Raw genomic sequence first — 24,243 nt, 5'->3', positions numbered from 1 at the left:
CTTGTAATCTGTCTTGTTAGCAATACAAGTTTCCTTATTCAGCTCCATTACTCTCTTCTCTCTAGCTCTTCCAAAACCTCTAGGCTTAGCTAGTTGAGAAGTTCAAGGCTTACTTAGCAACATTCGGCAAAGGTTGTCTAAGTGCTGCACGGGTTTGCTGCGCAAAACACTCATCCCATGACAAGTGGTATCAGAGCTAAGGTTTGCACGCACGCAAGTTAGCTCACGAGCAATGGCCAACCCTTCGAATGTAGCACAAGAGGGTGTTGTTGGTGTGGATATTCCACCGGAACCAAGCCGCGGCCGTGAGGAAGAGTGCGCCCCAGGCAAGACTTGCGGCAAGTCCAAGGCCCCATCCGTGGATGCGTTGGAACCTCACATAGCCACTCTTGAAGTCACATTGTCCGCCACTCAAGATAGCCTCGATGGTTTAGAGGAAAGAGTGGACGGTCTCAAGGGAGAATACGCCGAGTTCACGGTAGCAACAAAAGCCCTCATCCAAGAGCAAGCGAGCACTCTCAGAGGTGAGTTTCGTTCAATCCATGATGAGTTGCTAAAACTTCGTAGCTTTGTTCAGGATGAACTACGTGCTATCTGTGCGGAAGTGGATGAAGTCCGCTCGGATTGGGCATGGCACAAGCGCACACTCTCCGCTAGTCCAGCTTCTGCAAGCACGAGTGATGCGCGGCGCATTGACGTGCCAAAGCCCGACACCTACGATGGCACACGCAACGCCATAATCGTGGACAACTTCCTATTTGGGCTTGATCAATACTTCGATGCCATGGGTGTTCGAGATGAGGCATCGAAAGTGGGCACATCACCCACCTATCTTCGAGGCGTTGCACAACTATGGTGGCGTCGCAAGCATGGCGAGATGGGCAAGGGCATTTGCACCCTCGACACTTGGGCCGACTTCAAGCAAGAACTCCGAAAGCAGTTCGCCCCAAGCAATGCGGAGAAGGAAGCGCGAGCGCGCCTACGTCGCCTCAAGCAATCGGGTAGCATTCGAGACTACATCAACGAGTTCAATACCCTTATGTTGGAGATAAGCGACATGTCCGACAAGGATTCACTCTTCTACTTCCAAGATGGCCTCAAGGATTGGGCCAAGACCAAGCTTGATAGGCGTGGTGTTCAAACACTTGACGACGTCATCGCCATTGCAGAGTCGCTCACCGAATGCTCTACCCAATCCAAGGATAAAAAAGCCAACCAAGGCAAAGGTGGGGGAGAGAGTCGCAAGGACAAAGGCAACAACTGCAAAGATTGGGGGCAGAAAAAGCCGCCTAGCAACAAAAGCGAGCAAGGAAAATCGGAGGGCAAGAAGGAGGTGCCAAAGCCACGAAGCCCATGCTTCTTATGCAATGGTCCTCATTGGGTATGCGACTGTCCGGAGAAAAAGTCGCCCAACGCTCTCGCAGCCCAACTCAAGAGCAACCCCACAATGTCCTCGGAGAAACCCCAACTCAGCATGGGTTCTCTCCAACGCCTCGGCGCACTCAATCGCCAACAGCCCACACTTGTCAAGAAATGGCTCATGTATGTAAGTGCGAAGATAAACAGCCAGTCCGTCTGCGCGCTGCTAGACACGGGAGCAACGCACAACTTTGTGTCCGTAGACGAGGCCAAGCGCTTAGGCCTCAAGGCAACCAAGGAAGGAGGCACAATGAAAGCGGTAAAATCACCCGCCAAGCCAATTGCGGGCATCGTACAAGGCGTTCACATAACGCTTGGAACATGGAGCAGAAAGCTTGATTTCTTCATCGTCCCCATGGATGACTTTAAGATGGTCCTCGGCATGAAATTCTTCAACCAAGTCCATGTCTTCCCGCTGCCGGCTACGAATTCCCTAAGCATCCTCGACGGGAGTAAGGCATGCATGGTTCCTACGGAACGAGGCAAGATCGAGGAGAAGACGCTCTCCGCTATACAATTCAAAAGGGCTTTTAAGAAGGACCCAAGCTTCTTAGTCTCCATTCGGGAACTAAACGAGGAAGGAGATTCCGGAAAGTCGCCAAGCCAAGTCCCTCCGCGAATACAAGCCGTCCTCAACGAGTACAAGGACGTGATGCCTCTAGAACTTCCGAAGAAGCTCCCACCTCGACAAGAGGTCGATCATGAAGTCGAGTTGGAACAAGGTGTGAAGCCACCAGCCTTGGCGCCCTACCGCATGACGCCACCCGAACTAGAGGAGTTGCGGAGACAACTCAAAGACTTGTTGGACTCAGGATACATTCGCCCCTCCAAGGCCCCATTCGGTGCACCGGTCCTTTTCCAAAAGAAAATGGATGGATCGCTGCGGATGTGCATCGACTATAGAGCGCTCAACAAGATCACTATCAAGAACAAATACCTGATTCCCTTGATTGCGGACTTGTTCGACCAGCTTGGCAAAGCGTGGTACTTCACCAAACTTGACTTACGCTCCTGGTACTACCAAGTACATATCGCCAAGGGAGACGAACCGAAAACAACTTGCACAACAAGGTACGGATCTTTCGAATTCCTTGTCATGCCTTTTAGCCTTACTAATGCACCTGCCACATTCTGCACACTCATGAACAATGTGCTCCAACCATTCCTCGACCGCTTTGTGGTCGTGTACTTGGACGACATAGTGGTGTATAGCACCACACTCGAAGAGCATGCCCAACATTTGCGAAAGTCCTCCAAGTACTCCGAGACAACGAGCTCTTCCTCAAATTAGAGAAGTGCTTGTTTGCCCAACAAGAAGTGGAGTTCCTTAGCCACAAGATTGCGGGCGGGAAGTTAATGATGGAAAATACCAAGGTGAAGGCCATCCTCGAATGGGAACCTCCCACGAAAGTTCCCGAGCTTCGCTCATTCCTTGGGCTGGTGAACTACTACCGACGCTTCATCAAGGGCTACTCAGCCAAGGCGGCACCCTTGACGAATATGCTCAAGAAAAACAGACTGTGGCATTGGTCCGAAGAATGCCAACGCGCATTCAAGGAGTTAAGAGCAATTTCGGAGGAACCCGTCCTCGCTTTTCTGGACCACACCAAGCCGTTCGAAGTTCAAACGGATGCCTCGGATTTCGCCATAGGTGGAGTTCTCATGCAAGAAGGGCACCCAATAGCGTTCGAGAGTCGAAAGCTAAACGATACGGAATGCCGCTACACGGTGCAAGAAAAGGAGACGACGACCATCATACATTGCTTGCGGGTGTGGTGACATTACTTGCTAGGCTCTCACTTCACGATCATGACAGACAATGTAGCGACAAGCTACTTGCAAACACAAAAGAAGTTGAGTCTGAAGCAAGCTCGGTGGCAAGATTTTCTTGCGGAATTCAACTACCGGCTCGAGTACAAACTGGGTAAAGCCAATGTCGTTGCGGACGCTCTAAGCCGCAAGGTTGAATTGGCGACACTTAGCATGAGCCAACCGAAGTCCGACCTTGTCTCACGCATCAAGGAAGGCCTCCAATAAGATCCGCTAGCAAAGGACTTGCTGGAGAAAGTGCTCGAGGGAAAGACAATGCGCTTTTGGCAAGAGGAAGGCATCCTCCTCACAAAGGGAGATCAGTTGTACGTACCAAGGTGGGGAAATTTACGGAAAGAAGTCATCAAGGAGTGCCACGACTCCAAGTGGGCTGGTCACCCAGGAATCGAGCGCACCACAGCACTAGTTCAAGCCTCGTATTTTTGGCCGCACATGAGGGACGACATCAAGGCATACGTGCGAACTTGTCTTGTGTGCCAACAAGACAAAGTAGATCATCAACTTCCAGCAGGATTATTGGAGCCGCTACCACTTGCAACAAGGCCATGGGAAAGTGTCTCCATGGACTTCATCATATCGTTGCCCAAGTCTGAAGGGTGCGGCAGCATCATGGTCGTTGTCGACCGTTATAGCAAGTACGCCACTTTCATCGCCGCACTAGTCGATTACAAAGCGGATGAAGCAGCTCACCTACTCGTCAAGTACATTGTGAAACTTTGGGGAGTTCCAAAGAGCATTGTGAGCGACCGAGACCCTCGATTCACTGGGCATTTTTGGACGAAGCTCTTCAAGATGTTGGGGACCGATCTCAAGTTCTCGACAAGCTTCCACCCACAAACGGATGGGCAGACCAAGCGCATCAATGGCCTCCTCGAGATGTATTTGAGGCATTATGTAAGCGTTCATCAGCGAGATTGGGCGAAGCTACTCGACATCGCCCAATTTTCTTATAACTTGCAGCGAAGTGAGGCTACGGGCAAGAGTCCGTTCAAGATCATCATGGGATTCCAGCCCATGACCCCCAACGCCATAGCCTCAACTTACGGAGCAAAAAGCCCCGCGGCACACAAGCTCGCCCGCGAATGGCACGAGGAAGCAGACATCACATGAGCATACCTCGACAAGGCTGCGAGGAAAATGAAAAAGTGGGCGGATACAAGGAGACGACTTGTTGAGTACAAGGAAGGTGATCAAGTCATGATCAAGCTCCTACCCGAACAATTCAAGACGTTGCGGAAAGTCCACAAGGGGCTAGTGAGGCGCTACGAGGGACCGTTCCGAGTTGTACGACGAGTGGGCAACGTCTCGTATCAACTCCAACTTCCGCCAAGACTCAAGATCCATCCAGTCTTCCATGTGAGCCTTCTCAAGCCATATCATGGAGACGTCGAAGACCCAAGTCGCGAAGAATCAAGGCGCGCGCCAACAGCCGTTGTCACCACATTCGACAAAGATGTGGACTACATCCTTGCGGATCGTGTGGTCTCGAGGAGGGGCGTGCCAGCACACAACGAGTACTTGGTGAAGTGGAAAAACCTCCCTGAAAGCAAAGCCACTTGGGAATGTGAAGATAATTTGTGGCAATTCGCTGAGCACATCCAGAATTTCAAGCACGAGAGCGCGACGAGGACGTCGGGAGATTAGGTGGGGGAGGATGTGCGGACCGCCCAATTTGCCCACCAAGAGCCCAAGACAAGGCCAAGAGTGCTAGCTTGGCCCAATTCCAAAAAGTTCTGGGCAACTCTAGCACATTTGAGCATGTAAATACTCTAGAATTCTCTATACATTTCTAGCACATGTAAATTCTAGATAGTTGGTAGATTTCTCTAGAATCTCTAGAGCTTGGCAAGCCTCCCCTATAAATATGGGATGGCATTTAGCATTTGCACAACAACAAGCTTAGCACAAGCAACTCAAACACTTGTAAGCTCTCTTGTAATCTCTCTTGTTAGCAATACAAGTTTCCTTATTCAGCTCCATTACTCTCTTCTCTCTAGCTCTTCCAAAACCTCTAGGCTTAGCTAGTTGAGAAGTTCAAGGCTTACTTAGCAACATTCAGCAAAGGTTGTCTAAGTGCCGCACGGGTTTGCTACGCAAAACACTCATCCCGTGACAATATGCTTTCTTTTTATGGGCAGTTATCAAATTAATTCTTACTTAATTTTTTGTTGGGTGATGATATCTTCACCCCATATTTCTTGTAAACCTGCCCCATTTTTTAAAAATAATTACAAAAAGTATACATTATTTTTAAAAAAAATTAAATAAAAAAGAACTTTGGAGAAGAAATTAACGAATCTATCCTAATTTATTTTTTTGTGACATAATTGTTTTTATTATATTTGATTATAAAGATTGCTTTGGCATAATTCTAAATTGATTATTTTATCCTTATAAGGTAAAAGTACCATGAGTTTACTTTAACTTCAATACGTTTCTAATTTTATATCAAATTCATTGTTTTTAATACTACTTATTAGTATGAATATAAAACTTTAATTAAACTAATATAATATCTCTATGGCGGAATACATGTAAATTATTAGGTTGTCAAATTTATATCATTTACACGTAAGGTAGAGAAAACAATAATTAAATTTCATTTAAAAACTTTAGTTCACATAAGTAAATACCAAAATTATTAGATACAATAATTCATGTTTATTGGATAATTTGGTCATTTTATATTATACTAATAAAATAGTAAAATAAAATTTATATTAAATTTTATGATCAAATATGGTCAAAGAAATCTAAGAAAAAATTAATAGAAGGATTTAATTGATTAATTATACAAAACCATTATTAATTTGTACTTTTTTAAAAATATTACGAATTTTTTATAATTAATTTGGTTATGTGTTTTTCTTCCTCTTCAGGAGACGAATCTGGTGAAAGTATTGACATATTTCAACTTGCTAGTTTATCCCCTGAAATGATTTTGGAGGTAAGAATGCAAATCAATTCATTACTTTCGTGCACCAAGTAATTGGAGCTTGAGAAGCTATTATTCTTGATCCTAGATTAAAAAAAAAACTCTTGTCAAATTAGTTATTTTTCTGCATGTGATTTGATCACAGAAACAATAATTGCTGCTGCTGTACTAGAGGAAATGCATTTTTATTATAATCTGGATTGTTTTGCTTAATGTTGAAATCTCATTTAATTTAATCAGCTAAAATGTGAGCACTGACATATTGTTGTTGCAACAATTTTGTTAATTTGATGATCTAGAGCAGTTGATGGAGATAATAAAGCCAGCAGCCAAGGAAGGGGCAATGCTTGTTTACACTCTAGCCGATCCTTCCATGGGGAATCTACTAAAAAGGCCTACAAACTATTAGAAAAGCAAGAGCTAAAAGTTTTGGATTCAGAGATGAAATAAGGAGCAATTATTCTGAGATGGATTATGTTAGAGAGGAATTAGAATTTGCTGGTAGAATATTTGTGCAAAATCCTGTTTGGCCTGTAATTGGTTAGACAAAAATTAAGTTTCATTTGTTCATTTTGGTGGTTGAACATTTGTTGACAGTCTGCAGAGTGGGTAGACAAATGCAGATGCAAGATTGTGGTGGTTGAACATTTGTTGATATGCATTATATTTAAGTTGTATATTTAACTAATGTATTAGCTTCTCTTATTTGTAATCATATTAGCTTTTTTATTTGCAATAATAATGTCAGTTGAGTTTAATATACCAGCTTCCTGGGCTTAATATATCAGCTTCTCTTATTTGCAATCCTCAACAAGGTATTTATAAACCAAGAAAGAAACAAAAGGAATCCCAGAACAAGTACATGCTCAACACACATTGAGTAACACATACAATTAATTGAAGTTAATAACAAATCGAGGGAACTTAAATCTGAGTTGCCGTTTTAATTCTATTGAAACAATGGGCAATATAATTTATTAACAGAGCATAAAGATTTGAGTAATATAAAGCCACTCTTTCTTTGAAACAAATAAACATGGAGGCTGGAATTACAGGATAAGCTTTCCTCAACATCACGAAGACTGCAATTACAGGACAATGAGCTTCAACTCCCTAACAGTCAACTCATAAACAGCACAATGTCCTACACGAGTTACCTTAACAAGACGATTACGGCAGCTATCGGGGACAAGACTATTGGTGCGTGAAGGAGATCAGAGCCGACACTGCGTGAGGAGAGCTGAGACTTGCTGGCTGCTAAGTGGTGTGGGAGATCAGAGCCGACACTGCGCGATGAGGAAACTTGGGAAAATTCGAGCAACGCTGGCTGTTGAACAGAGCGATACGCGGGAGAGAGTTTGTTGCATGCGCGTGCGTGGCAATTTTTCTCCCAAAATTCAGATTTTATATTGTGTGCTCAGTGTTGTGCTTAAGTGTTGTGAGAATATCATTTTTCCTTTTTTTCAATTATGTTATATAACATGTGAATTTATTAAAGGCTAAGTCAGCCAAAACCAAAAGCAAATTAGAATGATTTTTTTTTTTTTTTTGAGAAGGCAAATTAGAATGATTTTAGTTGCATTGAGTTGGACTTTGTACAAACTTTGGGTTGGTTTAGTTTGAAACTCGCGCTTGGATCGTAAGTTAGAATTTGGGGCTTCCAATAAATGGACTCCACATTTTTTCTCCCCGCATCCGTAGCATAATTCTATATGTACTAAAAAGTAAACAAAATTTAGTACAAAAGATAAAAAATATTTTTTATCTTTTTAGTGAATTTTTTTATTGATAATGTATTATTTTTTATACTATTTATTTTTGTGTACATATAATTGTGGGCATCCGCAAATGTTAAAAATCATTAATTATTTACCTTTTTAATTCATTTCATACAAGGATAAAATAGATATTTACATAAAGTGATTAATGGGGCTGATGAGATATATTACTGGTCAAATATCACAACTCCTTTACTTTTATTATCAATAGCTTGACCTTTAGTTATTGTCCTTGCTAACTTGAGTAAGACTCATTGATAGAACTAATACTGGATTTCTTGGATGAAGTGGTTCGAAAGCCAACTGTGCTTATAGGTAATTATGTTGGAGCCTAGCTTGTGTTATTGCCGCCTCAGGTATATTTATTTTAACTTCCTCTTGGACATTAGATATTCTTCAATTTGCTTGGAAAGAAACACTTGCACCACCTAATTAGCCTTCTTGTAACTAAGGTTTGCGATAAACCTGGTATATTTTCTACAATAAGGATCCAGTCAAACACTTGTTCGAGGGCTTGTTCTGTTGAATTATGGTGGCGGCATATGAACAACAAGGCATTGGTGACGACTGGAGAATCAAGCTATTGTTTCCATTGCTTTGGTTCATTGATTTTTTGTTGAAGCAAAGGCCAATTGCAGATGCAATCTTTGAAGATGTGAAACAAAGGTATTTTCTCTTCTCTCTATTCAGTCCATTTTTCGTTATCCTAAAACACTGGAGTCAAAAATTAAAAAACTCTATGATGTATATATTGGTGCTGCAGGGACGAACATTTTACTGTCCATCTATGCAAATAAGGAATCTGTGGATGAAACACTGGTAGAGGTATTAATATTCTCCACTTATGTGCCATTTTACCCTCTTACAAAATTGGCTACCCAAAATTCATGAACTGACCTCAAAACTGCGGATCATACGAGAACCCGCCAATGATGAAGGGGCACTTGATGCATTTGTTTCGATTGTGACAGGCCCATCAGGGCCGAACCCCGTGCAATTGATGCCATCGATCTCTATACCTGTACTAGTTTTATGGGGGGATGAGGATCCATTCACCCCCCTCGATAGACCTGTTGGTAGATACTTATAATCTCTGCCTTCTCAACTTTCAAATGTGAAGTTAATTGTATTGGAAGGAGTAGGACATTGTCCCCATGACGACAGACCCGAGTTGGTCAACGAAAAGTTTTGATGAGCATTATATATTATTCCTATTGTAAAAAGACAAACAACTCTTGCATTTATATTGTATATATCAAATCTTATTCAACCGCTTGAATATCTTTTGGCGCCGAAAAGAATGTAGGAGAAACTGATCCCCGACAAGTTGTAGAAGCTCCAAATTGATTCAAGGCATGTATCAAATTATTCAATAAAAAGTCAAATTCAGCACAATAATAAAGAACAATGATTTAGAAATCTATATTGCTCATGTTAACGATATGTGAATGATAGGATCCAATTTTATACATGAAAAAGATACAACAATCTAAATCGAAATATAAGTTCACAGGCATCTTCAATCCTTTCCTTACAAGTCAGTTTTATAAATATAAATTCCAGCCATAGACGATACCACGTCAACTATGGAATCAAATGCACCATTCCAAATATTGAATTGGTACATATACTTGAAAAAGTGCACATATGTTTAAGCAAATGGATTCACAACACAAATAAATTGAGTGAAAATGACACCTATCCTTTTTTTTTTAATCAGTATACATATATATATTTTTTAAAATATATAAGATTTGATGGTGTTTTAACTGTTCCCTCTTTATGGCTTTTGTTTCCACATGATGAAACTTTCCCATATACAACAATTTAGATTTGAGAAAGTAGAGAATATTCAAATGTGATTGCATTATATAGATGAGAGTTGATAAGGTGCGCAATGGGGTGAGTGGCATGCTTTCATTGATAGAGATATGGGCCCACAACATAGCTCCGCCAATAAGAACTGTTGTGTGTCCTGTAATATCCGACATCGCCTAGCTTGTGAGTTTTATTACTGGTGTATAAGTCACGTGCTCTCCTAACTACGTGGATGTGTTTTGAGTTGTAAGGCTCAATAACAAAATCGTTATGTGTTGTGTGCACAAAGCAAGAAAAAGAAGGCCAATAATTTTAATTTTACATTGTACATCACGTGCTTTTCATACATTATACTCTTCGCCTAATAAGGTAAAGTTCTCTAGTGTGAATTTGTGTTTGATGAACCAGATCCCTCGAAAGTTATTACATGGATGTCTTGTTCTAAGAACTGATTTTGGCATTTTCTCCTATTATTAATTGTCATTAGAAAAAGGAAAACAGTGAAACTACATTCATGAAAATCTCAGTCTTCTTCGTTATAGTTGAAACACGTGCTTGGATTTTCTATTCAATTCGTAGACTCTGGGGTGTGAAGTAAATGGATCCCACATTTTTTCACCCCGCAGCACTGGCACTCCAAAGGTGGAAAAACATTAAAGTGGACTGCCTCAGGAATGCAATTGCATTTCCAAAAACCATTAAAATCCTCTTCGCGGAACAGATAGTACCCCAAATGTAAGTGATCTGATTCTATATAATTAACTCTGCTCTGAAATAACTGTGTGTCATGGGGACCACAATCTTTGGTGGTTTTGACTTTGAGCTCAAAAGAAAATGAAAACCTTCTGCCACAATCTACATGACGGTCTGAAAATGCTAAAATAGCACAAAATGCAATGCCCTGCACTATGTTATTACGGAAGAAATCTGGTGGCATCTCCAAGGTTATAAAAGATCCCACACTTTGAAACTGAAACCACTTTGGAATTTCATTCCCAGGCATTACGATATGAACTTTGCCCATGGAAAAACCTCTCTGTACCAAAAAATTATAATTTTAAACCCAAAAAAAAATTGTAGAAATTTTAAACAGAGAGAGTTAAAGACACACATTTTCCTGTATTTCTTGCCAACGGACAGCTAGCTTATGGTCCATATGCGGAATTCTCTGGATATCTTCAACAATTCCTGCAGTAAAATTACCTTCCAATTTAAAATTATTGTTCCGGTCAAAAAACATTGCCTATAAGATTCATAACTTAGAGAACAAACCTAAGAATGGTTGCAGTGCCGGGCAACCTCGTGCAAGGAATGGAGGCTTTGGTAAGGATTGAAGTCTCTCACTATAACTTAAGAGGAGGTATCGCAACATAAAAGGTTGGATAATGCTTTCTGGTATTCTTTCAATATTGGTTCTCGCTAGATTCAATATTATTGGCGAGGATAATTGGCCAAGACATTCGGGCAATCTCTGAAGATTTGAGCAACCACAGAGATTAAGAACTCCAAGAGATTTCAACTTCCATAGGCTGCTTGGGAGACTCTTAAGCCTTTTGCAATTTGAAAGGTCCAAGAACCCAAGCCTAAGTAGACGCTCAATTGATGAGGGCAGTTCTTCAATTGCAGTCCCCCTTAAAAATAACCAGCTTATATTACCTGATGAGATCTCTGGAAGCCTTTTCAGTTTTGGGCAGCCCGAAAGATCAAGTTTGGTAAGAAATTCCAAGTTAAATATTCCAGATGGAAGACTTTTCAGGCTTTTGCTACCTCTTAGATTCAAGATAACTAGCTTGGTCAGACGTGACATCAACGTGGGATTTGGAGTTTTGGCAATTAGCTTATTGTAGGCAGCATGGATTATCTGGTTTAACTTACTATAACGCTGCTCGGTCAAAAAAGAGGCCAAGACAAAATCGTTACCACGTATAATAATTTAATATTGTTATTGAAAGATTGCACATATATAATAAGATATGCATACCTTCACACAATCCCAAAGTTGTTCAATGTCATTATCAGGCACTTCAAGTAACACAAGCTTCTCTCCACTAAGGTTTGAAGGCAATGACTTCAACGGATATCCATGCCAGTGAAAATATTTCACTTCAGCAAATCCAGGGTCTCGCAAATAAGACACCTTACATTTGTTCTCTCTATTGAATGATGAACTATAGAACTTTAAAAATCTCAATTTAGGCATCTTTGTGAAAGTACTGGGATTTAGACGGATCTCTTTTACTTTTGACATATCCAAACAGATGCCCTCAATTTTTTCTGTCCCCTAAAAATAAATATAAATAAATAAAGTTAAAATCAAATGAAAGATATGTATATTCCACTAATGAATCAAACTTCAACCCCACCAGGACAAATTTTTGGGGCAATTTTGTCACTAATTCACAATTAGAGGTAGCTTAGTTATTAATTCAATTTTTATTTATTCTTGTATGGAGTTTATGTGGGATTGGAGTGGGGCTCTCTGTCATTACTCGTATCAAATTTCAATAATTCATGGTTATAGTTATTGGTAGGCAGTTAAACACTTAATTGCAAATGCACAAAGAAACATAATAACACAGGTACTACACAAATTTACATATCAATTATGCTTACAAATGGTTATGCAAGTTGTCATCGCATTTATAATTTATTGCTACATCATCTAACCACTATTGTTTTTTCTAATCATTGCCACTCTTCTATTAATTCTAAGACTCATCAGTTCGACCGTATGTAAATATATTCCCATCAAGTTTTTAAACACTACATTATTCCAAAATAATAATCCACAACAAACTGCTTACCTTATTATATGTAAGAACTTCATAAATATCCTCATGATGCCACAATCTACTGCGGTTTTCAGGATTAATTGATTCCTGTCGAACAATTTCCCTACCCAATTCTTGTAATAAATCATGCATTGTTATCTTTTTGTGTGAATCAATAGCAATGAGAGACTTATCAACAAGAACACTTATACCTATTTCTGGGTAGAAGCCGCTTGCATTAAAGAATTTCATTATAGGATTTACATCCTCACCTTGAAAGAAACAAGCAACATCAAGGAAAATACTTTTCTCTTTATCGTCCAAACCATCATAACTTATTTTTAATACCTCTAGAATACTTGGATGGAGGATTCTTTGCAATTTATCTGTTGCGCTTTCCCAGACTTCTTTTTCCCTTTTATATAGAAAGCAACCCAAAACTTTAAGAGCTAAAGGAACACCTTGAGCATATTTCATTACTTTGCTTGAAAGTTCCTCATAACCAACATCAGGATGGTTTTGTTTGAAGGCATGTCGACTAAAAAGCTCAATAGCGTGATGATATTCTAATGCCTTCATCTCATAGATTTTCCTCACCCCCCAATTTCTAAGCACTTGTTTATTTCTGGTGGTTATTATGATTCGACTCACAGGCGTACAACCAATCAAGACTTCCAATTAAAGATTCTAATTGGCTGAAGCAAGTCACATCATCAAAAACAATCAGAACCTTCATGCGGCTTAGCCTTCTAAAATTGAGGTCAATATAAGGCATCACATTTTTATCCTTCAATAAATTTGAAAGAAGTTTCTGTCGTAAGCAAGGTAATCCTCCTGGTCTTTGTGACTCTTCTCTAACATTTTCGAGGAAGCAAGAACCTTCAAAATCACCCGAGATTTTGTCGAAAATAGCTCTAGCAATTGCTGTTTTGCCTATACCACCAATGCCCCAAATCCCTAAAGCGTAAACATCTTTCGACTCAACAGCTAATAAGGATTCAATTTCCTCAACTGTTGATTCCACTCCAACCAGCTGATTTTTGTTATCACGGGGATGAAACACTTCATCCAATCTCTTCAAAATGTGATTAACAACTTCATTTGTAAGTTCCGACTCACACCTAGCAAATACATAAAATTAGCCAAAGTAACTTCAAATTAATACGAGGAATTTGCATTAAGTATGAGATAAGGGAGATTGTCAGTTTTTTTATTGAAATTAATATATACCACCACTAGTCTACAATCTCCCAGTAAATTAATAACTCTTAAATTACAGTAATATGTGTGAGTTTTTTTTTCTTGGAAATTATCATTGTACCACCTCTCTTTTGTCTTATGTTCATCCAACCACAATAAAATTCAAAGATATTCTTTTCATCACCTTTCTTTTTAAATTTGTATCAATTAGCCACTTTTGCACTAACACCGTTAAATAATTTTTAAAAAATGATAAATTTACCCATAAATAAACTAAAAGATCATTTTATTTTATAAAAGTTTTGAAAAATAAAAAAAATTATAATTATAAAAATACCCCTAAATTTAATAAAAAAATCCCAAATAGAGGTGCTCAGCTAATTTTTATTAAATTTTGATTTTAAAAATTATTTTTATTAAAAATTATTTTTATTAAAAATTATAATTTTGCAATATTTTAATAAAAATAACTGAATTTATTTATTAAAAAATTATAATTTTGTAAAATTTTATTAAAATAGCTGAATTTATTTAGGGGATTTTTATTAAATCCCAAAATTTTGTAATTATTTTTACAATTATAATTTTTTATTAAAATAATTTTTATTAAAAAATAAAAATTGTAATTTTGTGATTTATTTTTTAATTAAAATTAGGGGTATTTTTATAATTATATTTTTTTATTTTCAAAGTTTTTATAAAATAAAAATGGTCTTTTATTTTATTTAGGGGTAAAATTATCATTTCGTTTAAATTATTTAACGATGTTAGTTCAAAAGTAACTAATTAATATAAATTTAAAAAGAAATGTGGTGCAAAGAACATATTAGAATTTTATGATAAGGTAAAAGAGAGGTGGTGCAATGATAATTTTCCTTTTCTTTTTTCTAATGGTGGCCTATGAGGAGAGGTTGAAATTGCCTAAAAAACGACCGACCCCCCCCAATTTTGTTAGATATATATTGTAAAATTCCCGAGCCTTTATTATTAATTCCGTCCAAATTATTTTATAATTATGAGAGCCTAAAAGTTGGAAAGTCAGTAAGTCTAGAATTTGATGCTTAAAAATTTTTTAAATTGTAGTTTAGCATCTGGAAATTTAACTAAGAGCGCTGCGTGAATTTTATTTATTGTTAAATATTAGTATGAGAAATTAAAGGTAACTTTTCACCTGATGTTAGGAGAATGAAATCCACACAAACTTGCTGCTTCCTCCAAAGCATTCCTCCAACTCTGCAGCTTCTCAGTATTCTCCTTTAATCTTTCTTCCAGCTTCGAAAATGAATCTCCAAAACTCCCAGTTTGGTTTCTCACGTCTGATGGATCAACCCGATAGAAAACCGGAATCACAATCTGTGCATACTCCTTCTTGCAGTCGAGGATCTTTACAAGTTCATCGAGACACCATCTGGAAGAAGCGTATGATTCAGAGAAGACGATAACTGAAATGGCTGATGCTTCAATTGCATTCACAAGTGACTCCAAAATTTCATCTCCTCTGTTAAGTTGGTCATCAATGAAAGTCTGGATATTTTGTCGACTCAGAGCAGAATAGAGATGGCTAGTAAAGTTGTCCCGGGTGTCCTCTCCTCTGAAACTAACAAAAACATCATACTTCTTGTTGTTTCGAGAAGAAGAAGCCATAATCAACAGAAACAGTTGAATTGATTAGAGAGATATTTTGATTCGGATGAAAACAATTATTGAACCAAATGTGAGCGACTCTGTAGAATAAATCGATGCCATGAACCTTCCTTCAAGTTCCGTGATAATTTTTCAATTTCATCTCATTGTCCAAGCACCGTGCACTCCACGATGATTGATTAATTCCACTGCTTTGTAGACTTCTAGCTGAAAATTCCGCACGAACTCCATACTTTTCAAGACACGGCTTCTGTGCTTTAATGCTCATAACTGCCAGCAATAAGTAGGGTTGATATTTTAATTTTTATCTATGAATTTATCTTAGCGGTCCTCATCTCTCAATTAATTGTATTTAGTTTCAAAATTATTCTTTTTTTTGTTTTAATAGCTCTTATTCATGTTCCTTAGCGTTTATTTTAAACATATGAAGTTTATCTTTTTTTTTAAAAAAATAGTTTTTTTTTAACATATGTTTGATTTTTAGATATTTACATTTAAATTAAAAAAAATAAATTTTTACGACCTTTGCCGAAATGAAAATACAGAGATTAAATGGGCTTTTACCCTTTGTGTTCCAGCAAAAGTAAGCGTACCTGGAAAAAATGGAATCTTTTACAAATTTGTGAATTTTTTTTTTTTTTTTGAGTGCAATTAGAAATCATTAACTTGGCGGGAGAATTGTGGCTTCAACGGGGTAACCGGTTAGATCAAAACACATGTCAATTGATTTATGGCTGCCTATCAAATCTAATTGAAGATTTAGATGCATGGGTTCCATCGTAGGCAGACCCACTCATCTAATTATGGAGTGAAGAGTGAAGACTGGTACTTTTATTGTAGAGAAATGAATGCTTAACTTATTTGTCTACTGTACTTGAACATAAGAATTAGTAAGTGGCACTTTGCCATTAAAGAATTTGTGAGTGTCCGAATATGTACACTACTTTAAGCTGGTGAGTGTTGAGTAGTCAATGGTCATGGTTAAATACATTTTTTTTAATGGATCCGAATATTTTAACTTCAATTTTTTATTTTAAAAATTTTAACATAAATTTTGACTCTTTTAATTCAATTTAATGTTAGATAATCATGGTTAAAATAGTCTAATTATCTTTTTTTTTTAGATACTGCAATACAATTAGGGTGTGTTTGATACATTGTATTGTATTACGTTATATTGCATTATTTTAATGCAGGTGTATTGTATTATGTTGTATTGCATTAACACTATATTATAATAATATTGTACAATATTTGGTGCTACACTATACTGTATTAATTTTTAGTTACACTATGTTTGGTGTTGCATTGTACTGTATTAATTCCTTTGTTGATTAATTTAAATTACATATTTAGAAAATAATATTTATTAATATTTAATACTTAGAAAAATATTGAATATAAAAGTCTTAAATTTTGGAAAATTTAACATTATTGTTGTAATATAAATGTTAAAAAATATATCATCATTCTTCATAAAGATTTGAGCTTATGACCTTAAATTTTTAGTAGCATAACATTTATTTTTTCAGTATTTTTTAAATATAAAATCTGTAAAATAAAAATTAAATCAAATCAACTCGATACTCACGCTAGATTCCATTATACGGGTTGTGTCGCATTAATTTTTTTTATGCAATACCGCATAGCAGCCAAACATTTTATTGTAATATCTTAATACAATATGGTGTTCTAATACAGTGTTATGCGAGGCGCCAAACACACCCTTAGTGTATTGATATTATAAAAATAAGTTTGATGGAAATTAACGGAACCATTTTTAATGTAAACAATTAGAAATTCGATCCATAACTTCTCAACTCTTCTCTAAGGTTAGAGGGGTTTACTAGCTAAGCTAATTACTGTGAAATTGGGAGAAAAACAAAAAAAAAATCTACTCCCATATCTATATGAAAAGATTAGGTAACTTCTGACCTTCAAAATAAAGGGTCACCACTAAACCAAGTGTTTGATAATCATGTTTAAATGTTAATGCGAGACTACTGGGGAAATGGGCACTACTATTTATGAAAGGGAAGTTGTAAGTTTTTTTGCGATTAGGGGAGTTGCAATTCGCAGTTATTGGAGCATAAATAATTGAAAGCAGTTGAAGAATGTGATGGTGCATAATTGATGCAAAATAAATTATGTAGACCCATTGATGCCAAAAGGAGAATTTCCCTATCTGTATAGATTTTTCAATTTCGATTACTTTTCCATGTTTGATTAACTATTTATGGGTAAAAACTCATTTAATCCTTGTATTTTAAGATTAGTGTCCATTTAATCCATGTATTTTTAAAAATATTTCAAAACATCTCTGTCGTTAAAATATGATATCCCTACCGTTACTTTTTATTTATTTTGACTTACTTTTACAATATTACCCCTTTTATAATAATTTTTTTGGACATTAATAAACAGAAAATAATTAAATTACCAATTTAACCCTAGAAAAAAAATTATATTAATTTTTTTGCAAGCACCATTTGCACACTTGGTAGTTTGCATACAATTTTTGACAATTTAATTTTTGACAATTAAAAATTAATATAATTTTTTTTTAGGGTTAAATTGGCAATTTAATTATTTTCTTTTTATTAATGTCCAAACAAAAAAATTATTATAAAAGGGTAATATTGTAAAAGTAAGCCAAAATAAATAAAACGTAATGGTAGGGGTATCAATACTTTGACCGCAGGGACTAAATGAACACTAATATTAAAATACAAGGACTAAATGAGCTTTTACTCGGAAAATAAATACTATATCCTAAAAATATTTCAATTCAATATAGTTATTTCATAAACTACGAAACCTAATCCCTTTTATTCGTTTTGACTTATAAGGACATAAATGTTAAATAACTACATTTAATGTGTTTTCTTTATAAAAGCAAACAAGATGCCACTTAATTTTTATCGATTAAAAAAATAAACATGTTATTGAAACATTTATATTCAAAACCATTCAAATTTTAATCAAATTCTAACCTATTCATACTTTAAATTAAAAATAAACGCTGCCTTAATGTCCTTTCAAGTCTCTTGCGTAGTGATGAAAATTAATTTTATTTAATCTTTCTATGTTGGATTAGGCTTCAATTGTATACCATTGTATCTTATGTTTGAAAATCTTTTAAAGTATTTTAAAATTGAGAGAAAAGTAAAATTGATATTAAAAAATAATTTAATTTCAACTACTTATGAGTTGTTGGACCATAAATTGTATTATATGTCAAAGAACATGTTTAGCTGGATAAAATTGTTGGCTACATCCTTCATTAAAAGAAATGATATAATATATTAAAAATAATACAATCAATTAATATATGTAGCATAGTACCCATTCAACCAATGGCTAAATGTAGCATAGTACCCTCCTTAGACGATTAATTAGATTGCATTGCCTTTCTTGAAAGTTCCTCATAACCAACATCAGGATGGTTTTGTTTGAAGGCATGTCGACTAAAAAGCTCAAGAGCGTGATGATATTCTAATGCCTCCATCTCATATATTTTCCTCACCCCCCAATTTCTAAGCACTTGTTAATTTCTGGTGGTTATTATGATTCGACTCACAGGCATCAACCAGTCAAGACTTCCAATTATAGATTCTAATTGGCTGAAGCAAGTCACATCATCAAAAACAATCAGAACCTTCATCCGGCTGAGCCTTCTAAAATTGAGGTCAATACCAGGAATCACATTTTCATCCTTCAATAAATTTGAAAGAAGTTTTTGTCGCAAGCAAGATAATCCTCCCGTTCTTTGTGACTCTCCTCTAACATTTTCAAGGAAGCAAGAACCTTCAAAATATCTAGAGATTTTGTCGAAAGTAGCTCTAGCGATTGTTGTTTTGCCTATACCACCAATGCCCCAAATCCCTAAAGCGTAAACATCTTTCGACTCAACACTTAGTAGAGATTCAATTTCCTCCACTCTTGATTCTACTCCAACCAGCTGGCTTTTGTCATCACGAGGCCGAAACACTTCTTCCAGCAGTCTCTTCAAAATGTGATTAACAACTTCATTTATAAGTTCTGATTCAGGCCTGCCAAATACATAAAATTAGCAGCAATAACTTCAAATAGGAGGGATTTGCATCAAATATGAAATAAGGGAGATTGCTAGTTTTCCAATTGAAATTAACATATACCACTACAATCTCCCTATGAATTAATAACTCTTAAATTATAGGAATGTGTGTGATTTTTTTTTTTTCTGATGGAGGCAAGTGAGAGGTTGAAATTGGTTAAAAAACGACAGACCACCATTAATTTTGTTAAATATATTGTAAAATTCTCGGGCTTTTATTATTAATTCTGTCAAAAATTCTTTCATAATTATCGGGGTTCAAAGGTGGGGAAGTCAAGAAGCCTAGAATTTGATACCTAAAAAAATTTAAAATTGTAGTTTAGCATCGGGAAATTTAACTAAGAATGCTGCATGAATTTTATTTACAGTGTTAAATATCAGCATGAGAAATTAAAGGTAACTTTTCACCTGATGCTACGATAATGAAATCCAGACAAACCGGCCGCTTGTCTCAATCCCTTCCTCCAAGTCTGCAGCTTCTCCGAATCTTGCTCAAATCTTTCTTCAAGCTTTGAAAATGAATCCCCAAAACTCCCTGTTGGTTTCTCACGTCTGATGGATCAACGCGATAGAAAACCGGTAACACAATCTGTGCATGCTCTTTCTTGCACTCGAGGATCTCCGCAAGTTCATCAAGACACCATCTGGAAGAAGCGTAGTCTTCAGAGAAAATGATAACTGAAATGGCTGATGCGTTAATTGCATTCACAAGTGACTCTGAAATTTCATCTCCTCTGTTAAGTTGGTCATCAATGAAAGTTTGGATATTTTGTCGAGACAGGGCTGAATAGAGATGGCTAGTTAAGTTGTCGCGGGTGTCTTCTCCTCTGAAACTAACAAAAACATCATACTTCTTGTTGTTTCCAGAAAAAGAAGCCATAATCAACAGAAGCAGTTGAATTGATTAGAGAGAGATTGTGATCAAATGAAAACAATTACAAAGCCAAAATGAGCGTGACTCTGCAGCATATATTGACCTGATATCTCATTTTCCAAGCTTCCTGGACAATGATTCGTGGAATTATAGACACGGCGTTACGAGAGTTAAGACTTTTGGCACTCTTCCTTGAAGTTTTCGTTATAATTTTTCAATTTCATCTCATTGTCCAAGCACCGTGCACTGCACGATAATTTCACTACTTTTTAGACTTTTACCTGAAATTTCCCCATGAACACCATAGTTTTCAACACATGGCTTTTGTCCTTTTAATTCTCAAATTAAGTGGGTCATGACTATCAACCATTAGTAGTAGGTTGATATTTTAATTTTTGCCCCCCAATTTTTCTTATCAGTCATCATCTCTCCATTAATTGCATTTAATTTTAAAATTATCCTTATTTATCATTTTTGTTTTAATAATTCTTATTCATATTCCTTTGGGTTATTTGTTAAACGTGTGAAGTCTAATTTTCTGTTTTTTTTTTAAGTAAACTTTTGTAACTTTTGTCCAATATATGAAAATTTCTCAATAGAAAGTAAATGCTATGTCCCAAAATTATCTCTATTAAATATAGTTATTTCCTAAATTGTAAAATATAATCCCTTTGTTCGTTTTGAATAAAAAATCTGATTTAATTCAAAAAGCGTCTTTTGAATTATAGTGTCATTACTCAAAGGAAAATAATTCCAAAATTCTCAACAAATATGTATTTTTTTAGTTATTATTTTTAATAATTTAAATTTTTTTATATGTTAATAATTTTATTTGGCCCATGTTTTTCACCTCATTCTCTGATAAATTTTAGTGGAGTGAAGAACTGAAGATCAAGAATCCCCAAATGAAGATCCATTTTTCTATCCACATCCTGTTACACATTTATCTTTTTTATAATAGATTCTTACATGTAATTTTAGAATGGAAAAAGGCTTCCCCACCACCACCTGCACATATGCCTTCTTTTTATGGGCAATTATCAAATTAATCCTTACTAAATTTTTTGTTGGCTAATGATATCTCCAAATCCGCCCCATTTTTAAAAAATAATTACAAAAAGTACACATTATTTTAAAATAAATAAATAAAAAAGAACTTTGGAGAACAAATTAACAAATCTATCTTAATTTACTTTTTGTGACTTAAATTTTTTTTTATTATGGTTGATCATAAAGATTGCTTTGACATAAGTTTAAATTGATTATTTTATCCTTATAAGGTAAAACTAATTCTTTAACTTCAATATTTTCTAATTTTATACCAAATTCATTATTTCTAATACTACTTTATTAGTATGATTATAAAACATTAATTAAACAAACATAATGTCTTTATGACACAATACTCATGTAAATTATTAGCTTGTCAAATTTATATCATTTATTTGTAAGGTAGTGAAAATAATAATTAGATTTCATTTAAAATATTAGTTCACATAATTAAATACATAAATTATTAGATACAATAACTCATGTTTGTTAAGAAATTTGTTCGTTTTATATCATAATAATAAAATAGAAAAATAAAATTTATATAAGAGTTTATGATCAAATAGAGTCAAAGAAATCTAAGAAGAAAGGTAATTGAAGGATTTAATTGATTAACTATACAAAATTTTTATTAATTTGTATTTTTTAAAATATTGTGAATTCATTATAATTATGTTTTAAAGTGGTGTGAATTTACAAAAATAATGGGATGGAAATATCCCTACCCTTTTTTTTTTGTTTCTTTCCTTTGAAGCTAAAGATTCAACACTTAGTGAAGACACCACGTACGTGTTGCCCACAAAGATTCCAGAGAGGACGTTTGCCGCCACTGAATTTTTGAAATTTTTTTTACTATGTTTTTAATGAATAAAATGTATGACAAATGATATTTTATTTTAATTGTGTTATATAACATGCGAATTTTCTCTTGTCTGTATTCAGTCCATTGTTCATTATCCTAAAACACTAGGGTCAAAAACTAAAAAACACTATGATGTGTATATATTGGTGCTGCTGGTAAAGACTGAGGAGCAATTTAATTACTGTCTATGCAAATAATGAATCTGTGGATGAAACGCTAGTAGGCATTAATATTCTGCACTTATGTGCCATTTAAATTTCTTACAAAAATGGCCACTCATAATTCATGAATTGACATCAAAACCACAGATCATACGTGAAGCCGCCACTGATGAAGGGGCACTTGATGCGTTTGTTTTGATCGTGACAGGCCCATCAGGGCTGAACCCAGTGCAATTGATGCCATCAATCTCTATACCTGTTCTAGTTTTATGGGGTGATGAGGATTCATTCACACCCGTCGATGGACCTGTTGGTAAATACTTCTCATCTCTGCCTTCTCAACTCTCAAATGTGAAGTTAATTGTATTGGAACAAGTAGGACATTGTCCGGATGACGACAGACCTGACTTGGTCCACGAAAAGCTGCTTCCTAAATTGGTTGGCTGAAACATCTGATTGCTGAGGAATTTACTTTCTTATCAACAAGTTTTGATAAGCATTATATATCATTCCTATTGTAAAATGACAAACAATTCTAGTATTTACATTGTATATATCAATTCTTATTCAACTGCTTGAATATCTTTTGGCACCGAAAGGAATGTAGGAGATACTAATCCCTGACGTGTTGCAGAAGCTCCAAATTGATTCAAGAAATGTACCAAATTATTCAATAAAAAGTCTAACTTGCTTCAAAAAGTCAAATTCAGCACAATCGATATTGCTCATGTTAATGATATGTGAATGAAAGGATTCAATTTTTTACATGAAAAAGATACAGCAATCTAAAGAATAGAGAACGGTGATTTAGTAATTTACATTGCTCATGTTAATAGGATTCAATTTTTCACATGGAAAAAATGAAATAATCTCAATAGAAATATAAGTTCACGGGCATCTTTAATCCTTTCCTTACAGGTCAGTTTTTTAAATGTAAATTCTAGCCATATGACGATACCATGTTCACTATGGAATCAAATGCACCATTCCGATAATGGAATTGTTATAGATACTTGAAAAAGTGCATACATGTTTAAGCAAATGCACTCACAACACAAATGAGTTGAGTCAAAATGACACCTATCCTGTTCTTTCTTCTTTTTTTAATCAGTATACAAATATATTTTTTAAAATATATAAGATTTGATGGTGTTTTGACTGTTCTCTTTTTATGGCTTTTGCTTCCCAATAATGAAACTTCCCATATACAACAATTTAGATTTAAGAAAGTAGAAAATTGTCAAATGTGATTGTGTTATATACATGAGAGTTGATATAGTGCGCCAACGGGGTGATTGACATGTTTTCATTGATAGAGATATGGGCCCACAACATATCTCTGCCAATAAGAACTTGCTGCACGTCATGAAATATCTCACATCACTAGCAAGTGAGTTTTTTTTACTTGTTTATAAGTCACGTACTCTCCTAACTAAGTAGATGTGTTTTGGGTTACAAAGCTCAATAACAAAATCGTCATGGATTGCGTGTGCAAAGCAGGAAATAGGCCAATAATTTTAATTTTATAATACATCATGTGCTTTTCATACAACATACTCTTCATCTAATAAGGTAAAGTTCAATGCTCTAGTGTGAATCTGTGTCACATGCACAAGATCCCTCGAAAGTTATTACATGAATGTTTTGTTCCAAGAACCGATTTTGACATTTTCTCCTATTATTAATAGTGATTAGAAAAAGGAAAGCAATAAAAATACATTCATGAAAATCTCAGTCTTCTTCGTTATAGTTGAAACATGTGCTTGGATCTTCCATTGAATTCGTAGAGTCTGGGAAGCAAACTA

General features: G+C 35.8%; 2 protein-coding genes and 1 pseudogene across 2 annotated transcripts in view; all 3 read left to right on the top strand.

Annotated features, from left to right (window-relative positions):
• The window catches only part of LOC18046750 (putative clathrin assembly protein At1g33340), a 60,945-nt gene that overhangs the window by 20,939 nt on the left and 15,763 nt on the right, over window positions 1–24,243 (top strand). The gene's annotated exons all lie outside the window — the stretch shown is intronic.
• Window positions 233–2,710, top strand: LOC112099721. The gene has a single exon (XM_024187168.1). The coding sequence runs from the start codon at window positions 233–235 to the stop codon at window positions 2,708–2,710; it is 2,478 nt and encodes an 825-aa protein (XP_024042936.1).
• Window positions 6,652–22,885, top strand: LOC112099720 (annotated as a pseudogene).

This window comes from Citrus clementina, unplaced genomic scaffold (assembly GCF_000493195.1).
Source record: "Citrus clementina cultivar Clemenules unplaced genomic scaffold, Citrus_clementina_v1.0 scaffold_3, whole genome shotgun sequence".
In the NCBI taxonomy this organism is placed as follows: Eukaryota; Viridiplantae; Streptophyta; class Magnoliopsida; order Sapindales; family Rutaceae; genus Citrus; species Citrus x clementina.
This window is presented reverse-complemented; position numbering and strand designations above follow the sequence as displayed.